Raw genomic sequence first — 15,850 nt, 5'->3', positions numbered from 1 at the left:
AAATATTTTCTTATCTTTGACATCTATTGATCTCTTGAGTTGTGACTGAACTAATTAAACCAGAAAACTGCGTGTCCCATCAAGTCTGCAGACATTGTCTGTTCTTTGACGTTTCTGTTTAAAGATGCATTGGTCAGATGACGCATTGCTGATAAAGGCACTTCAGAGAAGAGCTGCCGCACACATTAAATCTGAACAAGAGCATCTGTCAGATCTCTGCAGCACTGGCCTGTCACACAGGATGAGACACGCTGCCTGACTGTCCAGTCCAAGCCTTTACACCAGGAATCCTGGAATATGTCAATGTCTCATCCCTCTTCTAGCAAGCAGCAAGTGCAAAGACTATATATATTCTTAAATCGTATATATCTGATCAATTGTTTCCAACATTTTGGTTCACTGCCATTTCAGTAAATAATAATTATAATAATTTCATTAACCACTTAATTGATTTATGAGATAAAACATCAGCCATTATTGTTATGATTGACTTTTACTATTTTATTATATTTTAAATATTCAGTAGGGCAGTGAGATATTATTTATGAATCAGATTTGCTTAGAAAGCAGATGGTTTATTGTACTTTTAATTAGGCACTTGTCTTAAAGTCAACATGAAATGGCATTCAAACACCATTTTTCTTGTTTAATGTGACATATTTCCACATCAGGATCAGGCTATCATGCTAGCAACAAGTGTCATGGAGTCTATTCCCAGGGACACACATACGGTTTAATGTACTGTACACCTTGAATGCACTTTAAAGCATCTGCATAAATATAAATGTACTAATTTAGAAAAAATTTATAGGTTGACTGAATCCAATGTGTATCGATTGGATCGTAAAAAGATCCCATTCTATAAAAGAACAAAGCAAGAGCTAAATGCGTTTACAGTGAACCACGGCTGCTATCACCTACTTGTAACGAAGCATCCAATATTGATCACAGAATTCAGATATTAAATCACTGTGTCGGACAGCTGGTTAACAATTTAACAATAGCCTGTGTGGTGAAGGTGACATCTGCCAAAAAAGAAAGCTGTTTCACAGGTGGAACAAGTTATATTGTCATCACACCCTATATGTAGAGTAGGGCACCAATTACAGCCCAAGAGGGACATCAGATAGTTGCTGGCTCTGTAAATGTGTGAAGACTGTGTGAAAATATTTAGTTTTTCTTTGAAATAACATGCACTGATTAACTGTGCACACTGCACCAGTGTTGGAAAGAGTACTGAAAAAAATATTCTCAAGTAAAAATACCATTACTTTCCCAAAAATTAGAGTAGAGTAGAGCAAAAAGGTCTTGTGCAAAAAAACTACTTGAGTAAGTGTTAAAAAGTTATCTATAATTTTGACTGACAATTCTTTAGAATACATCAAAAAAAAAAAAAAAAACCTTAACCATACCTTATTCTCAGTGCAATCATCACCATTTAAATCATAATGTCTGCTATTCATTTTTTTTTTTAGAAAATATTTAAAATCAGGTTTAAGGCCACTGAGCCAGAACATGTTATTGTTGCACGTACAATATTATTGTTCAGAACCTTGCAAAGAATTCAAAAACCATTAGAGACTCATACGAGAGGTCAGCATCACACACCATGAGATGGGTTAAAAAGAGTTATTAAAGAAAACCAATGTCTACCTTTTACACAGCTACATTTTCTCAAACTGTTATGCTGATAATTTGTAAAAAAATTGCATTGAACAGGGAAATATTTTCAAAAGAAGACAGACACACACACACACACACACACACACGTCTCTTTGCAGGGCCATGGCGTTCTGGGTAATAAGCTGCTCTATAAGCAGCATCTACAACTGAATGGAATAAAGGTTTTTTTTTTTTTTGCATATTTTTGTATGATAAAAATACAATTATATATAAAACAAAAATGTAATGACCACAAATGGAGGGAAAATAGTGGAGTAAAAGTATACATCACTTAAAATGTACTTGAGTAAAAGTACATAATATTTAAACTACTCAAAGTACAGATTCTGATAAAAACTTCTTCATTACAGTAAATTTACACCTCATGTTGACTTTAACGCATGATAAATCCTACAGAGCGGCGATCTTGAAATGAATGCACAACAACTCTCAGAATAGGACGCCTAACCTGAGGTGTCAAAGTTGAAACCCGCTGAGGTTGCCCAGTGCACTTCTGTTTTGCATCAGTAAGCTAACCTTATTTTAATGAGCACTTTCAATGAGCTCAAAGTGTTCCGGAAAGGTTCTCTAAGGAGGTAAAGACACTGAGATTAACTGTTTCAAGACCTTTTACAACAGAGCGTAAGAGAGAAAATCCAATGCACATAGCTGTTCGCTCACTTCTACTCAGTAATGCTATTCTTAGAGCCATACAACCAGCCTGTGGCTTTCAGAGCTGCTCTGTAGAAAGAGAATGAAACTTTAATGTCGAACAGAGGATGTAGAAGAAAATCAAATCTGCTCAAGTCCTTAGGCTGTCCCATTTTTAAAAAGAGCAGGTCATATGGGTTTTCAAACATATATATATTAGCATTTTGTAACGTAGCTGTCCTTCAGTGTAAACAGTCTGCAAAGTTATTAATCAAAAAAGTGCATGATACATAAAGATTCTCTCAAAAGAGTCGACTCTGAACTGTCTTAACGAGCCGTCATATTTTAGAATCTTCTGCCTGTTACCTACTGTTTATTGGTCACAAGGTAACACATTAACATAATCCCTGTCTGCCCGCGAAATATGAGCACTCTAACCTGCCCACAAACACTCCCGCTAGTTATTGTGTTAGCATCATGTTGAGAAGACGCTGTGTTTTCAGCCTCACTGGACATTCTAACACTGCTCCCACGTGCACCTCAATTAAATAATAATGATAATGAATGCTTTGAAACTGCTGTCACATCACGTAAAGGATCACATACATATTAAACTTAACACTGAGAATCGTCGTGATCAAGTCGTGCTTGTGATGGAGTTTCCGGTTGAGCGACTGCATCGGTATCATCCTCGGGCTCTGGCTCAAATTGATAAGGTAATATTGATGCCAGTTTTTTAACCTTATTATAGCATTTTTGTTTACAAGGAACCCCCCCGAAGCAAAACATTTTTATGGTAATGGGAGTTTGTTTCCAACATGCACTGTATGCGGAAAGACCAATCTTGCAGAAAGACTTGACCAGCTGACCAATCAGTGCAGAGTAGGCTTATGGAAGGGAGGGGTTTACAAACTCAGAACGGCTTTAAACTAATTGTTTTGAAATCATTGAAAGATGATTCTAATATTTAATGTATATTCTGACAAAATTACAACAAAATATGAGGACACTTTAAAATACCATATGACCTGCTCTTTAAAAAATATGACGCATCACGATGCATGCACAAGCTTTTCCTGAATGTAAACATGCATACTGTACGTTGCACCTTGTTTACGTTCAGGGCACATTGTGTCATGGTACTCTCCAAAATGGCGGAAGATGGTAAACCAAATCAAAATTATTGAATAAAGTCGTTTTTTTTCTTGCGCACAAATAGTATTCTCGTAGTTTTGCAAAACTGAACTTGAGCCGCTGATTTCACATTAACTATTCTACCGATGTCCTTACTACATTTCTGGGTCTGGGAACTCTTTACTTGCACTGCTGTCTATGCAGGGTCAGTAAGCACTTTTTTCAAGTAACTAGTAAAGTGACATATTTCTTTTTCATTTACAAGAAAATATCAGAGTTATTTTAAGTAAGTAACGCCAGTTACATTGTTTTCTGTTTTGTGAAAATGAGCAAAATCAGGAGTGAGTGCAGAGGCATTGTGTGTGCTGTTGGAAACATGATGTTAATGTAGATCAAGACTAAATGTGAACATGCATTTACTCATCTCACTTGCACAAAAACAGATCCAGTACTCCTCAAAATGAATAAAATGGTGAAATGCAAACTCAGAATATGACGCAAACCTGCATTAATTAAATATGAACAAAAACACACAAATATCCTTTGTATTAAATCCCATTGCTTTAACCAGTGTCTTTGCTGCTGATTTTCCATGATCCAATTCAACCATACCAAAAAGCAAAAATTACTTCACATAAACATGACATTTGTGTTTCTTTTCTTTATTGCCGAAGAGTGTTGCAAAGGTAATGTCTAGTCACCTTTATTTGTATAGCACTTTATACAATACTGGTTGTGTCAAAGCAGCTTTAGAGTCAAACATGAAAATAATTAGTCAATGATGCAAGAAGACAATAACATTGTTCAGCTAAAGTCAGTCCATTGATGATTCAGAGATGTCATCATCCAGTTCAGTTCTCTTCCAATAGTGCCTGTGCCATGTAACATTACTTTCTATAAAAACTAAGTAAGTAATGTGATTGGTTACTTTTTTTACGGGGTGAGTCAATATTGTTGTAACACTGTGGAGCAAGGGCTGATTGGCAGAGAAGTGGATCCAGTTGCAGGATGTTTATTGAAAACAAAGCAACAAACAAATGAACAAAACACAAGGAGCACAGAACCTGTGCGGAGCCAGTAGAGCAAGAGACCAGGGAAGAGCTGGCAGATCTGGAGACCACTACAGCAGTGCAGGTGGAGCAGAAAACACAGAGATGTTAATAACAGCCTCTGTGGTCATAACAGAACAGGCAGAAATTTCAGGGACACCTTCCGTGCATGTGACAGGACAGCCTGAGAGTTCAGAGATAGGCTCTGTGCCCAGGGCAGGCAGACCATTCAAAGACTCTTGTCCCCCACTCTGGGGATTCAGTACTGGCTGCCACTGCATCAGGAGGTTCTGTGGCAAACACCACCATCTCAGAGGAAATGTGTACAGCCCAGTCACACAAGATGGCGACCATTAACATGGAAAATGCCATTAACAAAGGAATGACCTCTTGGACAAGGTGCAGCGCGTCTGCCATGCTTGAGAATGCTGAGCTGGGGATACAGGCCACTCATACAGACATCAGTGCTGGATACACCAAAAGAACTGCCTTGGTATCTTCAGTTGCAACATTCCCGATGCCTGGAAACACTGGTGTGGGATCCATGACGGCTAAAGAGACTGAAGTGGCATTCACGAAGGCTGGAGACTTTGTCACGGTGGCTATGTTGTGACTGGACGTCGTTGACACATTCCTGCGAGATCCATATTGTAGGTCAATTGTTCTGTAACGTTGTGGAGCAAGGAATGGCAGGTGGAGAACTGGACTTAGTTGCAGGATGTTTAATGAAAACAAAATAAGAAAGAAATTAACAAAACACAGGGATAAATGACTAAAAATGAGGGTCTGTCTTAGTCACCATCAGAGAAAGAGTAACGTAAACTTGGATCACATGTGCCTTGATAACCAATCACGTTACAGTGATGTCATTGAAGCTGAATCCCTCCTGTTGTAAAAATGCTGTGACTTCTCTTATAAAACTATTTTTTGTGTAAAGTCTATAATAGTTCAAACCAAAACCATTGTTTAGCATAAAACATGTTGAAGATTAGCCGATAGGCTATCGATTCATTAAATGATAAATTGCTTTGAAACCTTTGAAATAATTTTTTTCTCAAAACAGTGGTTCGGAGTGTGTATCAATATGCCAAAGTCACGTGATTTCAATAAAAGAGCCTTTGCTTCATTTAAAAAATTCAATAGTTAGCTTTAGAGGGGCGATCTCTGTGAACCCATGAATCACGCAAATTAACTGAAATTGCGCTCCCGCAGCGAACTAATGAATAAGCGTCTCTGATCTTGGATCGGTTTTATGAATTTGTAGACATTTTAACGAGACATTTGTGTAATTAAAAGGATGAGTAGTAGTCTCTTACTGGTCTGTCTCAAGCTCTACATAAAACACACAAAACAAGCATTTGAAAATTAATAATAATTATTTTTAAGACATATTCTACAGACACAATTTTTAATAGTATTTTATTACTTTGATTGCATTTAATTTATTATACCTTCAAGAAAGCACTTGCATTGGGTTTGTAAAAGCAGTTTTTTGCATGGTTTGACATTTGTTTTTGTTGCATTTACACAATTTTTGACCAGCAGGCGTAACCAGAATGTGGTGTTTCGAGTGCTTCGAAACAGTAAATCATTTTGCGAAGCAATTGGTTCAGTTGATTTGAAACTTCGAAATGTTTTGTTTCTCCCATCACTAACCATCAGCCATTACGCCTTTTTTGACTAAAGGTTACAGGCTTGCCTTCCAGTGGTTTTGACAAAGTACTAAACACAGGAAGTGAACACAGGGAACAAATAAAATTCACAATAAAAGTCCAAAGACTAATGCAAGGAATCTACACACATTAAAACGGTAATGCATTACTTTTATAAATAACTTTGCCCAACACTGTCATGTGTGCAGTGTGACCAGGAAATGTGGTCATGTCAATGTCTTTAAGACCGTTCACCACAATTTAATTCATGTGAAAAAAACAAACAAACAAAAAAAAAAAACCTGGTTCAAGCACTTCAAAATAGATGGGAGAAGTTTAAGCAGCCAATCACTGAAATAATCAAGAAAACATGTTTAAATGAATGTTTAAATTGGTAACTGTATAAAAATAATCTACATATCAGCTGGCAACTTCATGTGTCTTTATCGAGGGATTCAACTGGCCTGATAATAGGTATTCACAGTAAGTGAGGTGAGCCCTGAGTGCCCTTCACCAAAATATATGCAAAAGCAAATAATTTGATCTTTTGAATATGAGACCCATTGTTTGATAGTTTAGCTTTCCGCTCTGAGGTGGAAGGCTGATCGCATGACTCATTGAACAGAAGCAGACGTGGCAGGTCCTTCTGCAACCCAGCAGTTAATTAGCTTTTAGTTATCAGCTATCAGACTGGCTTTCCTGGATGCCAGAGGTGTAAATCAGAGAGATTGTGTTAAATTTACCACAAATGATTCACAGCAGAAGCACCCTGGGGAAATCTCATCTGACAGAGTAATTACCTCCATCACTGACGTCCTGTATGGTGCAGGTGTGTGAAGGACTGAGATATGACCTTCTGCTTTCCCCTTCCAGATGTTCAAAACTCATGGTGACACTCAGAGGCTTTTACAGTTTTTCTCGATCGCTTTGGTGCATTTCTTAGATCAAAAGTGCATTTCTTGATACTACTTGTACAAATTCCAAATCATCTAGTCACTTGTTCACATCATTAAAGCAATTTCTTATTCCTTTGAACAAATTGCAATTGCTTTTGTACATATTGCAATTGATAATGTACAAGTGTCAACTTTTTTCCACATTTTCAATTGCTCATGTCATGTTGATCAAATTGTAGTAAATGGTTCTCTGTTGAATAGTCTTACCCCTCAAAATATCTAGGCATGAGTTCTTTGCATAAGCCATTACATGCAAAATTGTTGAACTATTTGTCATAAACGGTCAGGCTGTCACGAATATTCCAAGGATGAAGGCAATGATGAAAATGAAACAAGGTTTATTAAATAAATCCACAGAATGCCAAACTGCGAGACAGCTGTGTATTACACAGACAATACCAGAACAAATGAAAGATCACACAGCAGCAACTTAAATGCAAGACAAATAAGGGCCATAACGATGAACACCTGAGTAAATTAAATGAATTACCATGACAACTAAAGAATGGCGGGAAAACTGAACAAAAAGACATGTGACTGAAGAAAACCAATGACAAGTCCATGAAAACACAACTAAGTCCATGATGAATGTTATGTGGTGGTGCTTTAAATTACTGAATGTTAATTGTTCTATCTGAGATCGCAGGTGCAGTCATGAATGACATCATGGGAAACCCCGTGTTTAAGCTGGTCCGGAATTGAGGCTGGTCTCTCTCGGTTCTCTCTGCTCTCGCTGCTCTAGCTGTCTCCACCCTTCTGATCAGTGACAGCTGGGGTTTCTTGCCTCATGGCGAGTGGTCCACGATCTTCGCCTCGACTGTTCCAGATCATGGACTGAGTTGTTATTTGTTATTTTCAAGTCAGGTAGTAGGTATTTTCTTTGATCACTTTTATTATTTAGTTAACACAGCGTAGGAAAGCAGTGGCCCGGAAGACTCACTCTGTTTGTTGTTTTCTTCGGGAGCAGATAAGATCTTGCCTACAGAGTTAGATAGTCAGGTTTTCTGTTTTCCTTTTTGCTGCCCTACCTGTACTATTAGTTTGATTTATTGTTTATTGTTGGTGCGCTCTCTCATTTGTTTCATTAAAAGAAACGATTTACACCTTGAAACCTCACCCAATCGTCTGTGATTCTTAATATGTACGGTCCTTGTCTTACATGTGTTTTAACGAGCCAAATTAGATAAAGGGCCGTAACATATTTGGGGGCTCGTCCGAGATTGAATTTTGTGTGGCTTTGTTTGATCTTTTTGATCTGCTCACACTTTGTATTTGTTACTTGAGTAACTTCAGTAACTTTGTTGAATCACAGTCGATTGGTCTGTGTATACTTTCTCGTGTAGTGCTCGTTAAATTTTTTCCTTCTAATAACCAGACGTTATTTTTAATCATGTTTGAATTAGCGAACTTCATTGCGAAACCGACGCAAGCTGAGCTGTTTCAAATTAATAGAGTAGATCTTACGAAGATTGCTGCTTATTTTAAGGTCAATTTTCGTAAGACTTCAACTAAACAGGAGCTTCAGATTCTGCTTGTTGATTCATTGCATGAACAAGGCGTTTTTGGTGATGAGGAAAAGATGACGGATTATCCTGATGTTGAATTTGAAGGTAGTTCTGAAGATCTTGCGATGCAGATTAAAAAATTGCAATTACAAGCTAAAGAGCACGATATAGTTTTGTTGAGAGAGAGAGAAGAGTGGGAGCGTGAGAGAGAGAGAACTAGAGATCGTGAGAGACATGAACTTGAACTGAAAAAGCTCGAAATGGAGCAAGCGTGCCATCTAAAAGAGATTGAGTTAAGCGCTTGTGAAAGGGGTTTATCTGACACTTCTGATTTTGACGTGAGTCGTAATATTCGTATTGTTCCTCCTTTTCGAGAACAAGAAGTTGATAAATTTTTTGCTCTTTTTGAACGCGTCGCTGTCAATATGAAATGGCCGAAGACTTTTTGGCCCATGTTGTTACAGTGTGTTCTTGTGGGTAAAGCCCAGGAAGTTTTTTCCTCTTTATCAGTCGAAGACTCTCTTAATTATGAGCAAGTGAAGACATCCGTTCTCAGAGTGTATGAGCTAGTCCCCGAGGCCTATCGTCAGAAATTTCGTAATTTACGGAAAACTGATGAGGCTTACGTTGAGTTCGTTCGGGAGAAAGAATCCCTGTTTGATCGTTGGTGTGCTTCCATGAAAGTAACTACTTTTGAAGAGCTTCGTGAACTGATTATTTTAGAGGAATTTAAAAACTGTTTACCAGAACGCGTTGTAATCTATCTTAATGAGCAAAAAGCTTCTAAATGTTCTGTTGCTGCGACATTGGCTGACGAATATGTGCTCACACATAGGAACGTGTTTAGTGTTGCACCAAAGTTTTCTTCAGCTAACAGCACTCGGTCTTCTCAGCGTAATTTTGAACGCCCCCTGCCTGTTGATAAAGCGGCGCTAAGTTCTGATAAGTCTGTGTTCTCACCCGTTTGTTTCTATTGTAAGAAACGAGGACACATTATTTCTGAGTGCAGTGTGCTCAAAAAGAAAAACCGTGTTCCTAAACCGGTAGGTTTATTGATGACGTCCATGCCACAAGTGGAAGGACTTGAGTTGTTGGCTTCGGAAGCTGACAGGTGTGAAAATGAGGGATATGTGCCGTTTTTGATGGACGGATTTGTATCTTTGTCAGGTAGTGCTTCGCGCAAACCAGTCAAGATACTTCGTGATACAGGCGCTGCGCAGAGTTTTATTCTGGATGGAATATTGCCGTTGTCTGATGAGAGCTCTGTTGGTTCAAGTGTCTTAGTACAAGGATTTGAGATGGGCTTCGTTAAGGTACCTTTGCACGAGATCGAAATTGAATCTTCCCTTGTGTCTGGCCGCGTTGTTGTTGGAGTGCGACCATGTCTTCCCGTTCGAGATGTCACGTTTATCTTAGGGAATGACTTAGCGGGAGGAAAAGTTTTTGCTAGCCCTGAGGTAACTGATGATCCTTTTTTGTATCTTACTGTTGCTGATGCCTTAGCTCAGGAATATCCTGAGGTTTTTCCCTCATGTGCTATTACTCGCGCTATGACTCAGAGACTAAAAGATAAAAACCTTATTGAATCAGAAATTGAGTGTAATTTTGATTTGAGTGATACATTCTTTTCTAATTCTGATTTTTGTGAAGTGAAATGTTCAAATTTTGTTGACGGTTCAGATAGTGCCGTTAAAAAATTAGATGAACATTTTATGGGGCCTACTAAATTGTCTCTATCTCGCGAGCAGCCTATGGTTGAACAGAGGAAAGATGAGAAATTGTCATCCCTTTTTGAAGCTGTTGTTCCTGCTGAGCAACTCGAACACGTATCGCAAGGATACTTTGTAGAAGATGGAGTGTTGATGAGGAAGTGGAGACCACCTACTGCATCTGCTGATGATGAGTGGCAAATCGTCAAACAGATAATAGTTCCCTCCTCGTACCGCTCAGAAATTTTGAGTCTTGCGCATGATAGCCCGTTTGCCGGTCACTTAGGAGTAAATAAAACGTACGATCGAATACTCCGAAATTTTTTCTGGCCTGGCCTGAAAACTGATGTAGCAAGTTATTGCAGAAGCTGTCATGTGTGCCAAATGACGGGAAAACCGAACCAGAATGTTTCACCTGCTCCGTTGTATCCTATTCCAGCTATCGGTGAACCATTTGAGCGTGTGATGATCGATTGTGTCGGTCCTTTGCCTCGCACGAAGTCGGGAAACCAATATCTGCTCACTATAATGTGCACGTCAACGCGTTTTCCAGAGGCTATTCCTCTGCGTAAAATCACTGCACCAGTGATTGTAAAAACACTTATAAAGTTCTTTTCACTGTTTGGACTTCCACGTACTATTCAGTCGGACCAAGGCACGAATTTTATGTCCCGTGTGTTCAGGCAAGCTTTAGCTCAGCTGCATATCCAACATTGCACCTCAAGTTGTTACCATCCAGAAAGTCAGGGAGTACTTGAGAGGTTCCACCAGACTTTAAAATCAATGTTGCGTGCGTTTTGCCTTGAGTTTCAAAAAGATTGGGACGAAGGAGTGCCTATGGTCATGTTCGCAGTGAGAGAAGTAGTGCAGGAGTCGTTAGGTTTTAGTCCGGCCGAGTTAGTGTTCGGGCATACTGTTCGTGGCCCACTGAAGCTGATTCGGGATCATTGGACTAGTGATATAACTCAAAATAACATACTTGACTATGTCTCAGGTTTTCGTTTTAAGTTGCATCGTGCATGCGAATTGGCCAAAGAGAATTTAGAGATTGCACAGCAACGAATGAAGAAGCATTTTGATCGTCGTGCTAAACTTCGTAGCTTTACTCCTGGTGACAAGGTGCTTGTGCTGATGCCAGTGCCTGGGTCTGCCTTGCAGGCTCGTTATTATGGTCCCTATCGAGTGAAAGAAAAGGTGAGTGAGCTTGATTATGTTATCTCGACGACAGACAGAAGAAAGAAAACTCGTCTCTGTCACATTAACATGCTCAAGCCGTACTTTGAGAGATCGCCAGATTTGTCTGGAAGAAAGTCGGCTGTGTTAACTGTCTCACCCACAGACTTTCCGGTGGCCGGAGGACAGGCGCTGTCCAGTGCTGATATACCTGACACTGAGGCGCTGTCCAGTCCTGAATCTTCGATTCACCCATTGTGTTCTGCTGTATCGGACAGCGGTGATGATTCTTCTTTCGAGGAGGATGTAGAGTTTCCTTCTACCGAACTGGTTGCGGGAAGATTGAAAAATTCTGAGATCATTCGAACCTTAGACTTGCACCTTTCTCATTTGACCGTTGCCGAACGAGCTGATGTGACTAATATTATTCAGACGTACAGTAATTTGTTCTCTGATATTCCATCTCGTACTTCGTTAATAGAGCATGACATCGATATTGGTGACTCGTTGCCTATTAAACAGCACGCATATCGGGTAAGTCCTGAAAAGAGAATGTTGTTGCAAAATGAGGTGACCTTCATGCTTGAGAATGACATCGCAGAGCAAAGTTTTAGTCCATGGAGCTCACCCTGTTTGCTTGTAAAAAAACCTGACCGTACATTTCGTTTTTGTACTGATTTTAGACGCGTTAATGCTGTGACCAAACCAGATAGTTATCCATTGCCTCGTATGGAAGATTGCGTGGATCATGTAGGAAATGCTGTGTTCGTTACGAAGATCGATCTGCTTAAAGGATACTGGCAGGTGCCGTTGTCAGATCGTGCGAAAGAAATCAGTGCGTTCGTAACACCAGATAATTTTCTCCATTATACCGTAATGGCTTTCGGTTTACGAAACGCACCGGCAACCTTTCAGAGACTGGTCAATCACGTCCTCGAAGGCATGCATAACGTTGAAGCATATTTGGATGACTTGGTCCTTTACAGCGCGTCTTGGTCAGAACATGTGGATCAACTCGACGCGCTTTTCAGTCGTTTGTCTCAAGCTAACCTTACGGTTAATTTAGCGAAGTGCGAATTCGGCCGAGCTATGGTCACTTATTTGGGAAAGATTGTTGGTGGCGGTCAAGTTCGACCCGTTGAGTCTAAGGTAGAGTCCATCACTCATTTTCCCGTGCCCAATACACGTCGTGAGCTTCGTCGATTTTTGGGTATGGTTGGGTACTACAGAAATTTTTGTAAGAATTTTTCTGTAGTTGCTTCGCCCTTAACCGACCTTCTTAGTCCTAAGGTTCCATTTAAATGGTCTGAGATTTGTCAATCGAGTTTCGAGAGAATTAAAGCCCTTTTAGTTAATTCTCCTGTTTTGTCTGCTCCTGATTTTACTACTCCATTTTCTCTTGCTGTTGATGCAAGTAACACTGGTGCTGGAGCTGTTCTCCTTCAATCAGATCACATTGGCGTCGAGCATCCTGTTTGCTATTTTTCACGTAAATTTAATAAACATCAACGACGTTACTCGACTATTGAGAAGGAGGCTCTCGCCCTTGTTCTTGCTATTCAACATTTTGACGTTTACGTTGGTTCTGTTTCGTACCCATTGACTGTTTACACGGATCACAATCCCTTGATTTTTATTGATCGGATGAAAAATAACAATCAACGTTTGATGCGTTGGAGTTTATTCCTACAGCCTTTTGAGCTTGACATTCGTCACATTCGGGGTAAGGATAACGTGGTTGCGGATGCTTTATCTCGCATCTAAATTAATTGCAGTCTCTGAGGTAAGATATATATTTTCACCCTACAATTAATGATTTAAGGGTGAGGGTGTTATGTGGTGGTGCTTTAAATTACTGAATGTTAATTGTTCTATCTGAGATCGCAGGTGCAGTCATGAATGACATCATCGGAAACCCCGTATTTAAGCTGGTCCGGAATTGAGGCTGGTCTCTCTCGGTTCTCTCTGCTCTCACTGCTCTAGCTGTCTCCACCCTTCTGATCAGTGACAGCTGGGGTTTCTTGCCTCATGGCGAGTGGTCAACGATCTTCGCCTCGACTGTTCCAGATCATGGACTGAGTTGTTATTTGTTATTTTCAAGTCAGGTAGTAGGTATTTTCTTTGATCACTTTTATTATTTAGTTAACACAGCGTAGGAAAGCAGTGGCCCGGAAGGCTCACTCTGTTTGTTGTTTTCTTCGGGAGCAGATAAGATCTTGCCTACAGAGTTAGATAGTCAGGTTTTCTGTTTTCCTTTTTGCTGCCCTACCTGTACTATTAGTTTGATTTATTGTTTATTGTTGGTGCGCTCTCTCATTTGTTTCATTAAAAGAAACGATTTACACCTTGAAACCTCACCCAATCGTCTGTGATTCTTAATATGTACGGTCCTTGTCTTACATGTGTTTTAACGAGCCAAATTAGATAAAGGGCCGTAACAATGAAACTAAACAGAACCGTGACATAACGCCCCCTCCTGGAAGGCGCGACCTCGCGCCGCTGATGAAGAGGTAAGGGAGGGATGGTGGGGGCTTTGGAGGAGGGCGAGGAGTTGGAGAAGGGCTGGAAAGGAGGAGAAGGCAGAGGGCTGGTGAGAATAGGCAGGCAGAAAGGCAGAAACTCCATGGTGGCACAGATGGTGGGAGCAACCACAGGAGCACTGATGGAAGTTGTGGCCTGATGTTGCAGCCCCAAAGTACAGCATGAATGACACCCCATGGCGGAGTCGATGGAGGGAGGAGCCAAGGTGTTGTCCGCATGGCCGACAACATCTCCAGGACGACCGAAGGAGACAGAGCTGATATCAGGGGATCCCAGGGCAATGACGGAGAGTTGATGGAACCAAGCGACAACGCTGGCACTGAAGACCTAGGTGGAGCCGTGGCGACGAGCATCTGAGGTGGAGCCTGAGTGCCCGAGGAATAAGGCTGAGCTGGTGTGACCAAGGACTGAAATGGAGCCGTAGGGAAGGAGGAGCCCGCCGAAGCCGTAGGGGTGGAGAGACAGATCACTGCAGAGGGCTCGTAAGTCCGTGGCACAGGCAGAGGGATGTCGGACCAAGGTGGAGCTGGAGGGACAACGGAACCCAGTGAAGTCGTAAGGCCGAGGGTCTCTGGTGGAGCCGAGGGAGGGAGGAGCCATGGTGGAACCGAATGGTCGACGGGCCGAGGTGGAGGGAAGGGATCAGAGGCCAGAGGCAGAGCCAAAAGATCCACTGACTCAGCCGAGGCTGGTGACTGCATGACCTGAGGCTTTACGTCGCTGGAAGGCATCACTAGGGAATACAAAGGGCTGCAGGCATCCAGCTGAAGAAGGGCTGGAGGATTGGATGGGATTGGTAGTGTCGGTAGGAGAGTGAGGTTGGTTGGGATCTCACATAATAATTCACAGTTCATACCAGGTGAAGAATCAGTCTTAGTGCTGGGTAAAATCGGCAGCGATGAAGAAAGCGTAGCAATATCAGGGTGGGGTAGGGTGGAAAGCAGTGCCTCCGTGTTCCAGTCAATTAGCCAATCCTCCCCAGTATCAATGTATCACCAACATTCCCACAGGGACGGCTGTTGCCGGCTCACACCCCTGGTCAGACTTACATAGGGGCTTCAGCTCCGGGGCGTAAGTGAGTGCTGTCATCACAGGCTCCATTCTCACAGTGGACGGAAGCTCTCCTTCTGCAGGGGGCTCTGGCATTGTCGTCTCCTTGGTGAGGGGTGTTGGTGGGTTGCGCTCTGGGTCTAACTGTGCGATGTCTGTGCAGTGTGATTGGACGAGGCTGTTATCATCCTCCACTTCGCCCACTGTGAATGTGGATCCATATGTCCACAGCGCAAAGTTAATATAAGACTCTAGGGTCCAGCTGCGAGCACCGCGGGGCATGACAAAGCGGAGATCTTCATCCAGTCCACACCTAAATCCCTCCATAAGACAGACGTCATCACAGGTGGCAAGATGGCAGATGTCAAGGAACTCCTCCACATAAAGTTCCAAGTCTCTACCTTGCTGGAATACAAACACTGTTCCTCCCTTTAGTAAATTATTACCCCACGTCAGGGCAACATTAATGGAAGCAATGTCCATTGTTTTTCTTCTCATTTTCCTTTTGGTTCTGGTATTCTGTCACGAATATTTCAAGGATGAAGGCAATGATGAAAATGAAACAAGATTTATTAAATAAATCCACAGAATGCCAAACTGCGAGACAGCTGTGTATTACACAGACAATACCAGAACAAATGAAAGATCACACAGCAGCAACTTAAATGCAAGACAAATAAGGGCCATTACGATGAACACCTGAGTAAATTAAATGAATTACCATGACAACTAAAGAATGGCGGGAAAACTGAACAAAAAGACATGTGA

At 41.1% G+C, this 15,850-nt stretch overlaps 1 protein-coding gene across 1 annotated transcript; it reads right to left on the bottom strand.

The window, feature by feature from the left end:
• Positions 1-7,425: 7,425 nt before the first annotated feature.
• LOC132114359 (proline-rich protein 36-like) lies at positions 7,426-15,612 on the bottom strand. The gene is made up of 2 exons (XM_059522465.1): positions 13,931-15,612; positions 7,426-7,677 (listed from the first exon to the last, which is right to left on the bottom strand). Exons 1-2 carry the CDS (start codon positions 14,884-14,886, stop codon positions 7,446-7,448), a joined length of 1,188 nt encoding a protein of 395 aa, XP_059378448.1. The 5' UTR covers positions 14,887-15,612; the 3' UTR covers positions 7,426-7,445.
• Between the last annotated feature and the right edge of the window lie 238 nt (positions 15,613-15,850).

The sequence above is a fragment of the Carassius carassius genome, chromosome 33, assembly GCF_963082965.1.
Source record: "Carassius carassius chromosome 33, fCarCar2.1, whole genome shotgun sequence".
NCBI lineage: Eukaryota > Metazoa > Chordata > Actinopteri > Cypriniformes > Cyprinidae > Carassius > Carassius carassius.
This window is presented reverse-complemented; position numbering and strand designations above follow the sequence as displayed.

Bases quoted from the DNA above. Each gene is read 5' to 3' on its own strand.
- LOC132114359 (XM_059522465.1), bottom strand. From the start codon at position 14,886: ATGAACTGTGAATTATTATGTGAGATCCCAACCAACCTCACTCTCCTA. The intron at 7,678-13,930 runs GTTACGGCCCTT...TCATGGACTTAG, and splicing joins CGGTTCTGTTTAGTTTCATT to TTGTGTTTTCATGGACTTGT.